General features: G+C 39.8%; 1 protein-coding gene across 1 annotated transcript in view; it reads left to right on the top strand.

Annotated features, from left to right (window-relative positions):
• Window positions 1-11,741: 11,741 nt before the first annotated feature.
• Window positions 11,742-17,679, top strand: part of LOC141019176 (sodium- and chloride-dependent betaine transporter-like) — a 33,071-nt gene continuing 27,133 nt past the window's right edge. The window contains exon 1 of the mRNA XM_073494021.1: window positions 11,742-11,871. Within this exon, the coding sequence (XP_073350122.1) occupies window positions 11,742-11,871 (130 nt within the window). The remainder of the gene's footprint in view (window positions 11,872-17,679) is intronic.

The following is a 17,679-nucleotide window of genomic DNA, read 5'->3' as shown; positions in this document are numbered from 1 at the left end:
AAATAAAACTTAACTCCCAAATCAGGCTTCAGGTTTTATTACCAAAAACAAAGATTTTCTTTACAAGCACACAAAATGATAATACAAAATGAAAACTATCTTCCCTTTAAAAAAACTGGGAAGCCAGTTGCACCACACAACCAGTTTCTCCTAACACAGTTGACAGAAAAACACAGGAAAACAATTCAGTCTGTCAACGCTGCTCTTGTCTTCTGAAAACACACACAGCATGGACACTGCTGGATGACCCACTAGCCCCAGCATCGACACTGCTCTCGCTTTCATGAAACACACACAGCATGGACGCTGCTGGATGACCCACTGGCCCCAGCCACAACTCCGGCCCCAGCTTAAATCTTTTCCCTGATTAGTAACTGGAGACAGCCATGCACAATCACCTGCTCCAGTGGGGGAGGGCAGCACCTGGAGGACACAGAAGCACAGAAGAGAGCAGCCACACCCAGACACAACCACTGACGGCTCTCAGGCCGTAACACTAATACAGCCAGGTAATAAATCCTACCATCGTCAAGCTAAAAAATATTCAGTTTTTGTTTTTTGTTTTAGAAAGGTGTTTGTCAACTGCATGGTCAAGAGGCTGCAGTTTTGGTGAAGTCAGTTTGTATTGTGGTAGAGTTGTTTCTCCTCTCTCTCTCTCTCTGTCTCTATCTCGTCTTCAGCCTTCACAGTCTGATGAACCAGACATTGATGACACACCAGTTGGCCTTGTCTTGATCTGTGCCAATTCAACAGATGCCACATTCTTTTGCCCAGATAAGACTGCCGTGGTGATTGAGGGTAACCTTGTTATGGAAATGCCCACATTGGCAGACACATATCTCATGCTTTTTGCACTGATTTATGCACTTCGTTTAAGTTATCCGAAAGACATGGCCAATACTTTCGACTTCATCCAGAAAGGCTTGATGGGCCTGGAAGATGGACGGTTGAGGCCAAGGGTGTTGAGCCTTAAAAACGACCTTTAGGCAGTGGAGTAATCTCACTCTGTGAGCAGAGACAATTCATATGCACAAGCACTACTACAATTTGGGCATTCCAGGGAATTTCATTGTTTGTTTATTAAACATCTGGAAATAAAAAATATTATTGTTCTATTCCAAGTTTGAATGTGATACTGTTTACCTTACCTTTTTTTTTCTTTAGGGTCTGTAGTTCCCTAAAACAGGTTGTCACTATAGTTACTATAACATGAAGAAATATTACATATGTTGGGGACTATTTTCAATGGTGGATTAATCCACATCTGGTGCTCTAGTGCGTATTTGTGGCAGCATGACGGTGGATGTGGGACTGAGTACAAATAAACTGAAGCATGTGTGTTCATGATAAAAAGGAAACATGTCACCCAGTGCAACAATGTGGCCTATTGATGTGTTTTCAATAGTTTTTGTACAACAATGGAGCTCACGTGAGCTTCACAATAAAAGCCACACTGTATATTGCCAGCTGAATACTTTGAAATTGAATCATCATTGAAAAATGTCCACCATAAACAAGAGAAAAATTTGGTTTGATTAGAATTTGCAGGCGCTTATTAGATGAACACACACACAATCTCTAGGAGTCAACAATTTTTTAATGTGTCAGATTTGTTCTTCTCAATGTGGCTTTGATGAGACACAGTATCACAAGATACTGAAATGTCATCATCTATACAAAGCTCACACTGCCTGCATACTGATGTTCCTACTTTACATTATATGTGTACACTGTAAGAAATTATTCTGTGGTCATGTAGATTTGAATTAATGTATTAGGTAAAATATATTCAATATGATTGTGTTTTTGATTTTGAGGCAAATATTTAATTAAATTTCAAATAAAAATGTTTGGAATAAAATCCACCCATTGTAGTTAAATAAAACATAAGCATTATGTTTATCTAATCCCAAATAGAGAGAATATTGAGTAAATTTAAATTAATGTAATCAGGCAAATTTTAATTGAAAAGCACTTCCTGTCAAAGTGCGCTTGTTTTTAATGCAGCAGGCTATCATCTAGCCACAACACATTTGAAGTACAGACAGTGAATGTTCGTCTTCTTCCACATTGCTCATCTTGCAAAATTTAACTGGTTGACTAAGGTAAGAAAACTTCTTTTGTTATCACTGGGCTAGTAAGAAGAACGCATGTAGTGGTATATTACAATATAAAATGAGCTATCACAGAAAAAGAGACTCAGCAGCAACATAAAGTTGGCTTCTGTTGGCAAGGCTATATGTTAATGTAGTAGTGTGATTTTGGTGCGCTATAATATGAACACAGCATTATACATTTTGGAAGAATTCATATGTATCGAAGTCAAACTTTTATTTTGAAAGATGCGAGTTAGCATTTCCGCTATCATGGTTCCCACATCCCTTGCGTGTTGATATATCCTCAGTATGTTTTTATGAAATTGCGTAAATAAGTATATTGGGTTTAATGTTAAGGTTAGACACATTTCCATAAAGAGAAATATTGGGGGTCATCGCTGGAAGAGCATCTTATATTTCGGACTGCACTTGGCGCACTTCCGTTGGCTTTACTTCCTGTGTGTGGAGCTTGTCTTGTCTTGTCTTCCCGGGCAGGTAACGTAACTTCTCTCTGTTGTCTCGCTGTTTTGCTGCAACTTGCAAATGTGAAGGTAACTTACCTAAACACACGTGAAGTCAGTCTATTAACAGTGTTATGTTTTAGAGCCGCAATTTTATTTCTTTTCATGCATAAATCTGTTAATTTTAGTGTGGTAATGTCCAGTCCACAGCGGTTAGCACTTAACGTTAGCAGGAGGGGAGGGGGCTTAACATGGCACAAACTTTCTCATTTTACAGCTAAACAGTACACTAAAAAAGTTTCTGAAAACATTTTAGTGACAGAATACTGTTTCATATCAGATTAGCGGTGTTTAGTTTGATAGTTGGAGTTTCGTGAGCCGGCCGCCGAACTCCATTGGAAAAAATGGCCATTTAACATAAAGATGACTGGTGATGGATGGCTTGTTAACTAGTCATTTAAGTTAAATTTTTACCGAAATAAGTCCACATTTACCCACAAAATAGTTGCCGAATCAAACGGTGGCCCCTACCGTTACTTTATTCTTCAAAATATCATCATGTTGCTCGTCCTTTGTGTATTTTTATTAGGGAGTTCTGCATGAATTTAGGCTAAGAGGCTGTACTTGTGTGCTTTCGGCGCTTTCAGTGGACACACTCCAGTGTCTCAGAGCACTCTGCCACTTTTTATCAGTTGTTGGATTCCTCCCCAGGACTCAGTGCGCTCTTCGGTTGAGAGGACCAGAGAGGTTGTCCTTCGGTGTCTTATAGAATACCTTGGAGAATAAGGGGGACATCTTATCAAAGAATTCAACGTAGGTGTACTTAATTTGCATTACCTTAATTCAAGGACCATATTTCGTTAATTCCTCAAGTAGGTGCTGTTGTCTAGTAGATTGACACAGATCTGTGACCTTTGTTTTTTGTAGTATCTTTTTTTAACAGCTTCAGTGCTCCTTGTCATAGATTCTCAAAATCTCTGGACTCAACTAGAGGGATGAACACTATTCTTCCACAAGTTACTGTACATAGAGAGGTATATAATAGTAGACAGCATAAATCCCTCATTACAATGAAAGAACAATTTGAGACCAAGGCCTGCGAGAAAATAAAATGTAATAAAATAGATTTATAAGCTATGAAAACAATAATGAATGTATTGTCTAGTAATGCGATATGCTTGCAATATATTTCTGACAGTTTTATACTAAGACACTAATAATTTCATGTTGCAGGACACTGAGAACTTGGAGGAACTTGAACAGCTCATAATGGCCATTACTGTGACCCCAAAGCCCGAAGCTTCTACAAGCAACAGCCCAAAGAACATTGGAATCGTCATAGAGGGTGTGGAAGTCATCACAGGACTTGGAGATATTGCAAGGGCTTGCTCTGTCCTCCTTGGCTTGACCTACGCACTGAATCTCGATTATCCCAGACAGCTGAAGTACACCTTTGAGGTATTCCAAAAACTTTTCTTGGAACTGGATGATTCAAAGCTGTCAAACAAAGTCCAGTCCCTCAAGAGCAAACTTCTGGCTTGAAATGAGACTGTAGTTGCAGTGCAAACTTTTGTGCTACACAATGTCCAGCTTCTACAGAGCTTGAGAATTGCACATTTGAAAGTGCTATGTTTGTTAGTTAGCACTGATTTGTCCCACTGATTTGTCCCACGGATTTGTCCCACTGATTTGTCCCACGGATTGTTGTTAGTTCAAAGTACAAATGTTTTTTACTCTGTACAAATTGCACTTTTATGATTTATGTTTGGGCACATGCAATTATGGAGGATTTTTCTTTTTCTAATTTAGTGGCTCAGTGAGGTGAGAAAGCATGGAAACACATGTTTATGGATATATCACCATTCTGTAATATGGCATTTATTCTTTTTTTTTTTTTAAATAGTTGAAGTCAGCATTTTGTCCTTTTCAAATTTCTGGTTTGAAATGCAACATCTAACTTCTGGCTTGAAATGAGACTGTGGTTGCAGTGTACATGTGCTAATGTGCTACAATGTGTTGAAAGCACAGAAGTAAATTGTTAATAAAAGTCTTATTTCAGTATTTGTTGAGTTCTGTACTTTCTGGGCCATAGACTAGTTATTCCTAAGAAAGAAGAATATTTAGATTTAATTCATTGCATTGATTAAATTCAAATCAATGCACAGATTAATGTAGATGATTATTACTCAATTATATATCATTGATATGTAGAATTAAATTAATTTTTATTAGTACTATTTACACATTAGGGAGTTTATCTTTTTAAAATCAACTCAATATTTTTGTTTAGGTTATAATAAATTGTACTATTTCTATTCGAATCTACTCATATTAAATGGATAACTATCAATGGTCTCATTTAATGAATATTTACTCAATACCAAACATTGTGAAATTTAATTATAATATTGTAATCTGTTGCCTCATTGTTATTGAGTAGATATGGTGTATCTTTTCTGTACAATTTGGTGTGGTGATGTGATGTGGGAGGGACCCCTTAATTAACCTATTTAATTTCACCTGTCACCTGATGCCGGTGTTAGAGAGAGAGGGTGACCTGGGAAGCTACAGCAGCGGCCTCACACTCAGTAAACATTAACACAGAAGCATTTAGATCATAGCTACAGATAAAAGGTAGAAATTATGTGATGTTTTAATTATGAGATAAAAAGTTGAAATTTGTAAGGGAAATTCTCCTTGTTGATGTAGAGAGTTGCAAATTCTCTGAAGAATTTTAGACTCGATGTGATGAATCAGATCTCTTTAATACCTGCAGCATGGAGAGAACACCCACAGTGTTCTTTGCAGTCTTCCAACTTGTCTTGGCTCATATCCAACAGAACAGTGGTTACATACTTTATGGCAGTTGTTAATCACTCTTTCCCCAGGGCATAGCCCTTTGGTGTTTTACAGTAACTGTCATCCTCTCTACCTTAATGTTAACACCTTAGGCAAGGGAGTTGGCCCTCATATGACTTCCTGGTCTGTTCTAACCCTGACAACTCCCCACACCTGAGGTGAAGGGGAATCTCACATCCTGATAAGTTCTCTGAATCCAAAACTGTTTAGTTCCCACTAATTAGACTAGCTTGAGATGAAAGTCATAAGTATGAGTTAAAGTCATAATTATTCAATCGAAATTCATAAATTATCTGTCTTAATTGGGTCTTTATTGTTATGTTCAGGTTTTTTGCGGACCCAAATGCAGAGATCGGAGACAGTACTTTTCAGGTAGCAAAAGATGTATTTTTGCAGAGTTCAGTTCAGGTGGTGACGAGAGTGAGGTGACCAGGCTAGCAGGTAGACAGGCAGGCAGGCAGGCAGGCAGGCAGGCGGTGTAGACCAGGGCCGGCGAGGAGGAACTCGGAGGAGCTGGCGAGCGGGAACAGAGCAGAATGGCGCTGACGGTTTCTGCAGGGCGAGCCAACACACAGGAACATAAGCACAAATAGAAATACACGAGAGTACGAAATACTAGGTTTACAGAACTTAATTCTGAGGCACACTGTAATCACCGTACGGGACGGAGTAATCTGGCGCTGAAGCAGTGAAGAGATCAGGGTAATATAGGCGGAGGTTGATGAGTCAGGTGTACCACTTCGCTGCTGCTGCTGCTGCTGCTGCTGCCACACCCACAGACACACACACTGGAAAGGGAGCAGGTGAGGGAGAAAACAGAGGGAGGAAAGGGAGACGGGGAAAAAACACAGAAACAGGACAAGGCAACCCGGCTGTCACGGTGTAACTGTGACATTTATACTGCAAAATACTTTTTATTAACAATATTTTCTAATTCCTTTTAATGCTGCTCCTTCTACAATGCATGATTTCAGTATTTATGAAATCACGGCAACAACCCTGCCTGCAAGAAAATATTGTTTGTACGCACACGAGCACATCCTAGGTGTGCTCCAGGACTTAAACAAATAGCACTACACCCCTGGTTATGTACTTGTGTAATTGCTCTCCTCTCTCTCTTTCTGCCCTTCTGGTGCCAACAGTCACCTAGAAACCTCCCTGCAGGGCGCGATTTGCAAACGCTTCGCATTTCCATATCTGTGATTTCCTCTGTTCCCACCAATATCAAAACCAAACCTCTGTCCTTGACATACACTCATACTTATGATAACTCTTTCTCATGTTGTGTGTCCTACAGTAAGTTCACACCTGCAATCATGATTTTTTATCCTTGAGACTCTGTTGTTTGTCTACTCCAGATGTCCTTTATTATCATACTTTGATGACATTTTATTTATCTAATCATGTCTACATTCCTAAGTGGAGAGGTGCATTCAGTGGGAGAGACGGGGAGAGGTGGGGATACAGCAGCCACAGCAGTAATAAGGAGCCAAGAGTAATGTCATCCAGAGTAGCTATATCATTAGATAATGTGTCTCTAAGATGTGTAGGACCCAGCACAATAACCTCTGTTTTGTCTCAGTTTAGAAGCAGAATATTGCAGGTCATCCAGGTTTTTATGTCCCTAATACGTGCTCAAAGCCATTGAACAGAGGAGGTGGCATTACTTAAGACATTACTTATCACCCACCTACAATGCAGTACTGAGTTCCCTCCCCAGACAGCTTAACAACCATTCACACCTGGGCTCACCTAGCCCTAGCAACCCACATGAAGGCCGGTTTGGTCAACGACCCACAAGTGGCCCTAACGACTCTGAAACTCAGAGCTCACACAGGTCCTTAATGACTCTGTAAGGACACTCCCACACAGAGTCTAAAAAGCCTGCCAACTTCCCTCCAGTTAGTTAGAAGTGAAGAAGCCTCTTTGATGAGAAGTGAAACATCTTCAACAAACTGAAACGAGTCCAGTTGCCTATGATACAGCACTTAGAATTACCATGACCTGGATGACTGAGAACCTTCATCAACACTGGCTTTAATGTTTTCCAGGTCAGGTCAGACTAAGAATGAGGCTTTCAAACGAATTATAGTTGAGTTGATTTAAGTAGTTGGGGGGCAGGACACATTATGTCATCTTTGGGGAAAAGAAGCTTTTCACTATCTTCACGGGAAGACACACTCTAGTAAGACAATCAAACAAGTGGTGTTCATCTGTGAAGATAATCTTGTTGAAGAAAAGTGTAAGTGTCATAAACTTTGCCACAGAGCTTATTTTTGGCGATTATCCAAAATCCAATCAAAAATCCCATTGGCATTTTGTCGAGGGAACCAGGGCGATGCTAACCTCAGGGTTAGCCTACAAAAATACGTAATAGCATCAAGATACAGTCTAGATAACTTACAGATGCATAATTGAGATCAAATTGAAGCCTGAGTTCAAAGATGGGTGTGTGTACAATGTAGTGTCACTAGTGACTATGGATCAGAACGACAACATGTTGACAGGCCTTGTGGCTGGTGTGATCCAATGGCAAGATGGTCTTGAGTTTATGTTGTTTAACTGTTTATTTTGTAGATTAGCCTTTTAAATCAGGCGTTAGCAGGTTGCCTGGCCAATGGGACTACTCCCAGTCTTGGGCAATGTTGGACCAATGTTGTTTACTGATGTACTGACAGTAAGGAGAAACCGTGAATGCTAAGTAATAAGGAGGAGGTTGGATGCCGGTAACTGTTTATTCATGTTGCTTTTTGTGTATTTAAACCACAGTGCTACCTTTGCTGTTGTACAAAGCCAGTTTTGCTTCAGGATCCTCGCTAGTATGTGTGTGTGTTGCTGCTATTTGTAAATTTACTTGATAGACATTCCCTGAGTAATATATAACAATATACAGTAGCTACATGTGAATATAAATGTTTAACTGCAGATACTCTATACTGTACTCTACTATATTTAATATTCATATTTTGCTTAGCAATGGTGTGTAACTGAGTATTAGTTACCTTTTACCGTTGATGTTTAATACATCATCACTAGCAGGCATTCAATCAAAGGGGCTCTGGGCTGAGGTTTGTCCATATGTCCTGGTTTTCATTGGCCTCTTTGTGATCGGATAGTCTTATTGGCTACAAAAACGCAGATGAAAATTTTAGATATGAATGCAAATTTACTCAGTACTCAATGATTTCAAAAGTAACTAAGTACTTTACATGGTGTAATATATACTTAAAGTAAGCTGTTAAACATTCAACAAACTTAAAGATAGTCCAACATAAACAACCTATGAAAAGATAATATAATAATAATAACAATAATAATAATAATAATATAATAATAATAATTATATATATATATATAAAGTCAGGAGTTAAGTTTCAACAAATGATAACAAAGCTGAACAAAAGAGATTTTTCAGGAAACTGAATTTAACTCCCCACTTTCCTTGTTGGCATCTTCTTCTTCCAGTGTGCTGTCCTTAAAAAGGTCATCTTTCCCAGGCTTCAGGTTTTTTACCAGAGAAGTGGCTATGTTAGCAGGAGTGTTGTGAAAAAAAATGTTGCTTTATCATAAGCAAGGTTTGTATATCTGCAGTCCAGAGTCTTCCGGTTACCCCTTTTTGAATGGAAAATACAGATTACCGCCACAGTGGACAGTAATTTCCTCTCACACAGGCGCAGAAGGTACGCGGTAGTAAGCAGTAGGCTGTAGTTTTTGTGGTGTGTTAAAGTGCAACTTTTTGAGACACGGGCGACGAGAGGTGACGCGACAGTCAGCCTTCGCCACCAGTATTCTTTGATGTCAGGGTTGTTAAGTTGTTTTCCTTCTCAGACTCACAGTCCATTCAGTTGGTCCTGTTTTAGTATGGCTCATGTTTAGTTCAGGACACTGAATTATGAAACTGCAACTACACTGTGTTCCAAATTATTATGCAAATACGATTTCTATTAAACAAACATTTGATTTTTAGTTTTTCAATGAAAGTTTTCAATTGTGCTGCCTCTCCTGTCTGTTTAGATCACTGACATCAATCTCAGACAGGTTTGGTAATTAGTTTGCAAGGTGAGCCTAATTAAAGGGAAACTACTTAAGGAGGTTGTTCCACATTATTAAGCAAGTCACAGGTTTCATGCAATATGGGGAAAAAAAAAGATCTTTCTGCAGATGAAAAGCATTCAATAGTGCAATATCTTGCAAAAGGTATGAAAACATTGGATATTTCCCAAAAAAAAATATCACGAGAGAACATCGTACTGTGAAAAGATCTGTGTGTGATTCAGAGCACAGACGGGTTCGTTCAGATAAAGGCGTATTAAGGAAAGTTTCTGTAAGGCAAATTCATCGTATTAAGAGAGCAGCTGTGAAAAAGCCACTGATGAGTAGCAAACAGGTATTTGAAGCTGCTGGTGCCTCTGGAGTCCCAAGAACCTCTCGATGCAGGATCCTCCAGAGGCTTGCTGATGTGCATAAAGCTGTATTTCGGCCACCCCTAACCAATGCCCACAAGGAGAAACGATTGCAGTGGGCTCAGAAATACATGAAGACTAATTTTCAAACAGTTTTATTCACTGACGAATGCCGTGCTACACTGGATGGTCCAGATAGAATATTTTAGATTTAGATGTAGTGAATATTAATGTGAACATGAATACAAAAAAACTGTAGCAAATATAAAATGTAGAATTAAAATAACAAAAGATATCACACTAAGCTTTAGCTTTGCTGCCTGGTGATAAGTCCACTCCTCAATAGTATAGCCTACAATGAAAACATAAACTTACAGGCTATGGTTGCAACTTCATGTCTTATAAAAGTTAAAATACTGAATACTTGCACAGTATTCCCAACTATCCACATTTTAACATTCAATATTAAATCAATATTCAACATGCTTCCATCTTGCGCAAGTCCAGAGATGTCACTAAACCTTGACTGAGAACCTGGTGATCATCGAGAACACTTTTGTCCGTTGGCGTTTATCAAATGTAGACCTAATATATAGTTGTCTTTCACTCCCACTTTTGTCAGGCACAAAATCACAAAATACAGCCATGGAAGCGGCTAACAGTGAAACGCAGCCAGAGTAGAGACATGAACTGCAAGCTAGTACACCAATTTAGCGTTAGGTCTCTGGCTATTTGCTGACATCTAACTGCAAAGGAAGAGAACTCAAATTTACCTAACTGCTGTTCCCTTTAATTCCCTCTTATGGTGTTCCTTTGAAAGCTCTGCTTATTCCTCTCACTGAAGTAAACATTAACACAGCAGCCCTGTGTTCCACTAAAACATCACATGTTGCTGCTGTACGTTAATGTTTATAGCCTGCCAGTTTATTTATTTATAGCTTATTATTGCGCTTGATCTGTTTTTACTACATGTCCTTACCTGAAGAAGCCTATTGGCAGCTGTGGACATGCATTGCAGTTACTATCTGGTCAAAGTGTTGTTTGATGACAAAGCATGTGTTGTGTGTGATTTTTGAGCTCTAAGGCCAGGAAGGAATATGAATCAACTGATGGTGTGAAAAACTTGATGATTCCTACTGATGCAGAGACGTAACATAATTGAATAATTTTAAAGAGAGAAAACATTTGAACCAAAACTATGAAGATTAAAATGACTATAATTTGACTAAAACTAATAAGCGTTTTTAATTTCAAATCTGAAGGGACTGCAAAATGAACACTGAAGTGATCACTCTGCTGATTGACGGTTGCTTTTTTACACTTTTCTTGTTTTTTTCGACAAATAGGCTATCTGTGTGCTGTGATCACTTTAATTTCTGGGTTGTGTTGGGTCAGAGCTGTGAGCACGTCTCTAGCGAGATCCACCACAAACATTATCTCAGCACTATCTAAACTGTAGTGTTTCATTAACTCACTGTCATTCTGTGTTTGGAAAATATTTCTTCCCACCCTTTGTCTGTCCACCATTTTCTCCTCATCTTTAAAAAACTATGAAGTCTCTAAAACAGGGGTCTTCAACTCATATTAGCTTGGGGCCACTGCTGGTATTATCATCTTATAGGAGGGCCATTTCAGAGCTCAGGTAGTATTATTGTTGAGGAATAAAAAATCCTACTGACTGCCAATTGTATATACTATTTAGGGAAAAAAGAACAAAATAGTATATGCATAATGATTTGGAACACAGTGTAAAGACATGATGAAATGGTTAATCTAGAGACCTGCTACCATCAAGCACCTCCTGGACTCGCTGCACTTGCCCTTAGCCAAACAGTCAGTTTTGTTGATAGATTAGCATAACACCAGGCTGACTGGGGCGTTCACTGCTAGTAGTGATCAGGGACTGAGGACGTAACACAGACATGGAGAACAGAGAGGAAAACAGGGAACAGTGGAGGAAGAAAAGGGAATATATTCTAGCAGCAGCAGGCAACGTGGTGGGCCTGGGCAATGTGTGGAGATTCCCCTACCTGTGCTATAAGAATGGAGGAGGTGAGCTGGAACAATATTTTACATGATTGTACCATTGATTTAAATCATTCATGATGTCTTTACAGGTAAAGGTAATCCATTATCTGTTTCTTTATCACATCAACAGTATATTAAGAAGCAGAACAGTTTTTTAAAATACTTTTATTGCAATAAATTTATATGTCATGTAGGATTATCATCCATGTGCTAATTTGGATAGGACAGGATAGGATAGGACTCGCAGAGCTCCTAACCTAGCCTAAACAAATCTAGTAAGGAATCCTAGTTTAGGAGTGATTTAGGAAACTTCTCATAGCAACTTTGAGAAAGAGACAGAAAATTTTATCTTGGTGAGGAGGCGTGTTTGACCCTGTTGCTAGGTGTGACACATTATTTTAAATGATGTGATTTGTTCTTAAAAAAAAAAAAACACTCTTAGTGATAATGGGCAGGAAATGGACAGCATCAGAGACAAATCATAAGATTTAGTCTGTATTAAGACATGCTGCAATAATGAATATTATTTAATCTAATGGACATCTCTGTTGAACAAATTGTAAGCCATGCTTTAAAGAAGCCTACAAAATGTTTGAAAACACAGGCCTGCTTGCAGAGTAGCCTCCTCACATGTTGAATGTGAGGACATTTCACTGACATTTATTTACCATGCTGGTAATTTTAGTATGCCTCCTTAATCTATTTGATATTAACAAGCATACAACTGTATTTAAAAGAGGTAACCAGTCAGGAGAGTTATATGAGAAGAGGGGGAGGCTCAAGCACTGTTGTTTAAGCGATTGAATGTTAGTTTCAGGAACAGAATCTAAAATGAAAATTGTGAACTACTTTTTGTCATGACTAAGAAGAGATGTTGAGAACTAAAATTAGTCCCATCTTGTCAATGAAAAAAAAAACATACATTTTTTGGTAGTTTTTATTATCAAAGATCTAAAATGTTAGTGCTGGGCTATCGGACATTCAAACAACTAATTATTTTTTTCCACAGTTGTGCGTCTAGTCTATCGGTCAGATCTCATCATCCCTGTCATTGATTGACAGGTGCAGTATCCCAGGTGACACTCACAGACAGCGAGTTAGTGTTAACAACATGACGGCTTTTGGTTGGCAAATATACAATCCAGTAAAGGGAGACTGAGAGACGGCCTGTGGCTACAGCCGAAGTGGAAAGAATACAAACAACCTGAAACAGATAAAGGTGTCCCACCCTGCTGTAAATGCCTCGGGGGTACTTATAGCAAATATCCCAGCAAACCATGTTAGCTCAGCCTGGCTGGAGGCCAGTTCATCTCGTGATAAAAAGTTTCCAGTTTGTAGCATCAAAATGATGAATGAGTGAGCCTGGCTTTCAGGCTAATGTTGGCTAGGTTGAATGTGAACTATGCAGTTTTGGGGAAGACATTTGAAAGATCCTCATTGGCTGATTTTATTTCTGCCTAAACAAACTAAATAATCAAACTCTCTGTGTTTTCATGACTGAATTTACTGAATAAACAAACTGTCATTAAAAGACAACACAATTTATACTGTTTTACTTTGTTTATATGTGGCGGACCCTGCCACCTGCAGTGGAAATTCTCCTTTGTGAGGTAGAGAGTTGCTAATTCACAGAAGAATTTTAGACTCAGTGTGATGAATCAGATCTTTTTAATACATGCAGCATGGAGAAAAGACCCAAAGTGTTCTTTGCAGTCTTCCAAATGTTTCTGACTTAAATACAGTGGTTGCATACTTTATGACCAAAACAATGACCCCTTGGTGTTTGTTTTGGTCTTGTCTTTCCCAAGGCAGTGACCATTTGATGAAATGGAATTGCCCCTCGTATGACTTTCTGACCCTTACACCTTAAAGGGGAGTATCCCCTCCTCCTCCCACATCCTGATATAGTCTTTACAGTAAATTGATTACTGAGTGGAAAACTATTTAATTTTTCACACACCTTTCTAGCTTCAGTGTTCTGGGACTGTATTTTCCTCTCAGAAAAGCTTATTTAATCACTTATGGGGGAAATAATGTATTATTACCTCATTAATATTGTAAATATTAAAATTCTTAGTTTGAATTTCCTCTCCAAAACTGCATTGTGCCCCTTTAATGTTTACGCTAACATCAGTTCGCTAATTTCAAATTTTGTGAGTGAAACATGCAGAGCTTTGCAATTAACAGTGTTATTTGTCTGGGACAAGTAAAAATTTTGGTCGGACAAATGAATGGCTTTATCATATTGTATCCTGTTGTTCAAGCACGGCTGGACTAGGACAAAAAATCATTTTTGGCTCAGACCAGCGCCCCACAAACCGCAAAACAGCACTCACTAGTACATTGTTGAACCCCTCTTAAATATGCATTCTACTATTCTATACTGAATACTTGCACAGTATTCCCAACTATCCACATTTTAACATTCAATATTAAATCAATATTCAACATGCTTCCATCTTGCGCAAGTCCAGAGATGTCACTAAACCTTGACTGAGAACCTGGTGATCATCAAGAACACTTTTGTCCGTTGGCGTTTATCAAATGTAGACCTAATATATACAGTCATGGAAAAAATTATTAGACCACCCTTGTTTTCTTCAATTTCTTGTTCATTTTAATGCCTGGTTCAACTAAAGGTACATTTGTTTGGACAAATATAATGATAACAACAAAAATAGCTCGTAAGAGTTCAATTTAAGAGCTGATATCTAGCCATTTTCCATGGTTTTCTTGATAGTAACCAAAATCACTTAAGTTCTTACATCAATAGCTATGGCACTGTACTGCCAAAAACACTGCTTTTAAGCATTCCATGTTTTCTTTTCTGTTTGCTTTAAACACATGATACACACAGGAGTTAGTACTTGATTGCGTAACCATTGTTTTTGATGACTGAAGCCATGCGTCTTGGCATGCTCTCCACCAGCTTCTGACATTGTTCTGCTGTCACAGCAGCCCATTCCTGTTGCACAAATTCAAACAAATTTGCTTTGTTTTTGGGCTTGTGGTTCTCCATTTTGAGTTTGATGATTTTCCATAGGTTTTCAACTGGATTCAGATCTGGTGATTGAGCAGGCCAAGGCATGGTGCGAATGTTGTGGTTCTCCATCCAGGCTTTAACTGACCTTGCTGTGTGGCAAGGGGCATTGTCTTGTTGGAAAATCCAGTCATTCGAGGCAGGAAAGAGTTTTCCAGCTGATGGAAGAAGACTGTTTTCAAGAGTAGCCCTGTACATGACCTGGTTCATTCGCCCTTCACACAATTGCATTTGCCCTGTTCCACTCATACTGAAACAACCCCAGATCATCACTGATCCACCCCCATGTTTTACTGTAGGGGCAAGACAGTCTGGTTTGTAGGCTTCTCCAGGCCTCCTCCTAACCAGTAAGTTAGCTGGAGTGGGCATCAACTCAAAATTGGATTCATCACTGAAGAGAACCTTAGCCCATTCATCAACAGTCCAATCCTTGTGATCCCTAGCAAAGAGTAACCGGGCCTTCCTGTGCCTTTCGTTGATGAAGGGCTTCTTCCGTGCTCTGTGTGACTTCAGACCAGCTTCAACAAGTCGGTTTCGAACTGTCCTTGCCGAACAAGTCACATTTCTCGACAGTGCCCACTCATTTTTAAGGTCCCTGGAGGTCTGACGACGATTCCTGACACAGGAACGGACGAGTGCACGGTCATCTCGTGGGGTAGAGAGACGTTTCCTGCCGCGGCCAGGTAGCAATTTGGTAGTGCCGTGTTCGGCTTGTTTTTTCTTGTTGTAATGAACAGCTGTCTTGGAGATCTTTAGTTTTTTTGCTACCTGTCTCTCACTCATGCCAATTTCCAGCAGTGCCAAGATGGCTGCCTTTGTGGCTTCACATAATTCTTTTGTTTAAGGCATTATGTGAGAGCTGACAACTTCTGAGTTGTGCTATGGCTTGAATGTAAGCAGGAAACCACTCTAAGCCTTTGCATGTGCAGTGCTGCTTATGACATGAAATGGCCTCTTATATACCCTGGGAATACAATTAAGCTTAAGAATGTCAAATAGGACATAAAGTATTATGTGATCAGCTGCATTTTTTGTCGTGTTCATTGTATTATACCTTTAGTGGTACCAGGTATTAAAATGACCAAGAAATTGAAGAAAACAAGGGTGGTCTAATAATTTTTTCCATGACTGTAGTTGTCTTTCACTCCCACTTTTGTCAGGCACAAAATCACAAAATACAGCCATGGAAGCGGCTAACAGTGAAACGCAGCCAGAGTAGAGACATGAACTGCAAGCTAGTACACCAATTTTGTTATGCTGCGTAGTATTTCAAAACTGGACCCACAATACAGACGCTGAGACAGGAGTTCACAGAAAAGGTGGTCTTTAATGACAACAAAAAGAGTTCAAAAAAGGCAGCAGTTCCAGACGGTCCTCAGAGGAAAATCCAGAGCTGGGTTATTGAAGTGACAACAGGCAAGGCTGGGCAGGACTGGACAGGCTGGTGCGTGTGGCGGGTCTGCAGCACAGAGGGGGAAAAAGGCAGGTTTCAGACAAAAAATACAATATGAAAAAATACAAGCAGATTTGCGCGAAATCTTCTCAACTAGGCCTGTGTGTTACCACGGTTGGTTTCACAACGCACTGGTGGAGACTGGAAGGAAAGGACCGGCTTAAGACAGGTATCTGGTGATTAGTGTAGATGGACCGCAGGTGAGTGGAGCAGCAGGTGAGATGAGTCTGGCTGATGAACAGAATGTAGGTCAGCCCTGGCCAGCCTGAGACGACACTGACAGACAGAGGGAGACAAACATGCACAGCGTACTGGTAAGAACTGGCTTGAGCTGAGAGACATGGAAGGCTGGATGGATCTTCATGCTTCTGGGGAGTCTTAGTCTAACAGCAGTGGGGTTTATGACCTTCTCAATGACAAAGGGGCCAATGTAGCGAGGTGAGAGCTTCCTGGACTCAGTGCACAGTGGAATATTTTTGGAAGATAACCAAACCGACTGACCTGGTTGGTATTGCGGGGCAGGATTTCTGTGTCGATTGGCGGAGCGTTGGTTTCTTTCCTTAGTCTGAAGCAGTGCTGCCCGGGTCTTCCTCCAGATCTCTCTGCACCTCCGAATGTGATGTTGTACCGAAGGTACTGCCAGCTCAACCTCCTGCTCAGGGAAAAGTGGGGGCTGATAGCCCACGGAGGCTTCAAAGGGGGATAACCCCGTGGCAGAACACTGTCTGAAGCTAGAAAGGTGGCAACTGGAGGATTCTACTCCATGCAGCAGCAGCAGAGTCCCAGCACAGAGTAACTGGAGTCACATTTCACTTTTAACATGGAGAGAGTTGGAGAGCTGACTGACAAGACTATGGCGGAGGACTGTTACCAAAGGGAAAAGCAAAAGCACCTGTTTGGCAATATGTCTGATTTAAACTCAGTGATGATAAAGAACCTGATAACGTTAGTGAGGGAAAAGGAGTTGTTACATCACTGAGAAGTTGGAGGTGTACATCATGTTGCCTGCAGCTCTTCATCAAACAGCTCCTTCTAGTTCAGTACTCCCACAGAGTAAATAAATAATGAAACTAATCCCTGATATATTTAAAACTGGCCCGGGGGGCCGGCAGTTTGTGAACCCTGCTCTTAAAAAACCTCCTCCCTTCTAACAGATTTCACCCAGGGGCTCTCTTAAGGGCAAAGATGCTTAGTGAATAACTTTTACTAGTCTTAATTTGAAAGAAAATGTCTTAGAAAACTTCATAATAGCATGAATTGAAGCTTTATGAATACAACCCCTGCACTTCTCAGAACCAACTGTCTATCGTCCAATGACAATTTAGCTTTCTATTAGCTT

Source organism: Pagrus major, chromosome 23, assembly GCF_040436345.1.
Source record: "Pagrus major chromosome 23, Pma_NU_1.0".
Classification (NCBI taxonomy): Eukaryota; Metazoa; Chordata; class Actinopteri; order Spariformes; family Sparidae; genus Pagrus; species Pagrus major.
This window is presented reverse-complemented; position numbering and strand designations above follow the sequence as displayed.